Raw genomic sequence first — 1,185 nt, 5'->3', positions numbered from 1 at the left:
TCTTGGGACAAAATGGCCGCGGGGAAATTCCGGAACTAAGCCTTTTTATACCAGCACAAACATAAGCAAGGAACATAATCAAATATCGCGCCGCTGTTTTTCTACCGCCCGGAAATTGTTATACATAACTTTGCTTTAGATTCAGACTCCAGTATTCATTTATATAGGGATAACAACCAGCTCTGAACTCTTTCTCCTGTAAGTTTCTTTTTTCTTCGTCTGATGATGATGACGAGATTCAAAGTTGATGGAATACAATCTTACTACTGCACATTTCTAGAGTCTATATTAGTATTTCTAATTCAAACTACAACCACAAAAATCAAATCAAGTCAAAAAGTCAAGGTTATAGCCCATCGATAGCCGCGCTCAGGAAGCTTTTAGGCATGTGTGAGGAATATGCGAGGGCACACGGCCTCCTGTATAATGCTCAGAAAAGCGAGCTTCTGGTATTTAAAACCAGGGGTCGTACGCTGGGAAATGTGGCACCTGTGCTGTTTAACGGTGTCGCACTTCGAAGAGTGTCTGAGTTTAAATACCTTGGTCATATCGTCACCGAGGATTTAAATGATGATAGTGACATTGAAAGAGAAAGAAGGGCGATGGCGGTCCGCTGTAATATGTTGGCACGCAGATTTGCGAGGTGTAGTATAGATGTGAAGATCACTCTGTTTAAAGCATTCTGCCAAGGTCTCTGCACCTGCAACCTGTGGGTCAGCTATACTCAGCGGGCCATCAACGCACTCAGAGTCCAATATAATAACGCGTTCAGGGTGCTGGTGGGGCTCCCACGCTATTGTAGTGCGTCTGCGATGTTTGTACATGCGCACACAGATGGTTTTTACCGGCGCCGCATTGCTTCGCTGATGCTTCGTGCGCGTGGGAGTGCCAACACCATCCTGGGTGTGCTCAGTCACAAATTGGACAGCCCCTTCTGCGGCACTGGGTTCAAACACAGGTGCATGTACCTGGGGCCCCGGTAGGCGGTAAATATTTAAATTAATATAAATAAATAATTATAATAGTTCATTTTATTTAAATTTAAATTTTATATCATTTTACTTTTAGTCGTTTTAATTTTATTTAATTTTAATTTTATTTCATTATAATTGTATTTCATTTTCTAGTCATTAAGATAATAATAATTTAATCTGATATAATATATTTTAATTTTAATTCAATCAT

The 1,185-nt window shown here is 40.3% G+C and overlaps 1 protein-coding gene across 1 annotated transcript; it reads left to right on the top strand.

The window, feature by feature from the left end:
• The first annotated feature begins 386 nt into the window (after positions 1 to 386).
• LOC126912872 (uncharacterized) lies at positions 387 to 983 on the top strand. Its single transcript, XM_050707194.1, has one exon. The coding sequence runs from the start codon at positions 387 to 389 to the stop codon at positions 981 to 983; it is 597 nt and encodes a 198-aa protein (XP_050563151.1).
• Positions 984 to 1,185: the final 202 nt, after the last annotated feature.

The sequence above is a fragment of the Spodoptera frugiperda genome, chromosome 31, assembly GCF_023101765.2.
Source record: "Spodoptera frugiperda isolate SF20-4 chromosome 31, AGI-APGP_CSIRO_Sfru_2.0, whole genome shotgun sequence".
In the NCBI taxonomy this organism is placed as follows: domain Eukaryota; kingdom Metazoa; phylum Arthropoda; class Insecta; order Lepidoptera; family Noctuidae; genus Spodoptera; species Spodoptera frugiperda.
Note: the sequence above shows the minus strand (reverse complement) of the source record. Positions and strands in the feature narration are given on the sequence as shown.

Bases quoted from the DNA above. Each gene is read 5' to 3' on its own strand.
- LOC126912872 (XM_050707194.1), top strand. From the start codon at position 387: ATGTGTGAGGAATATGCGAGGGCACACGGCCTCCTGTATAATGCTCAG.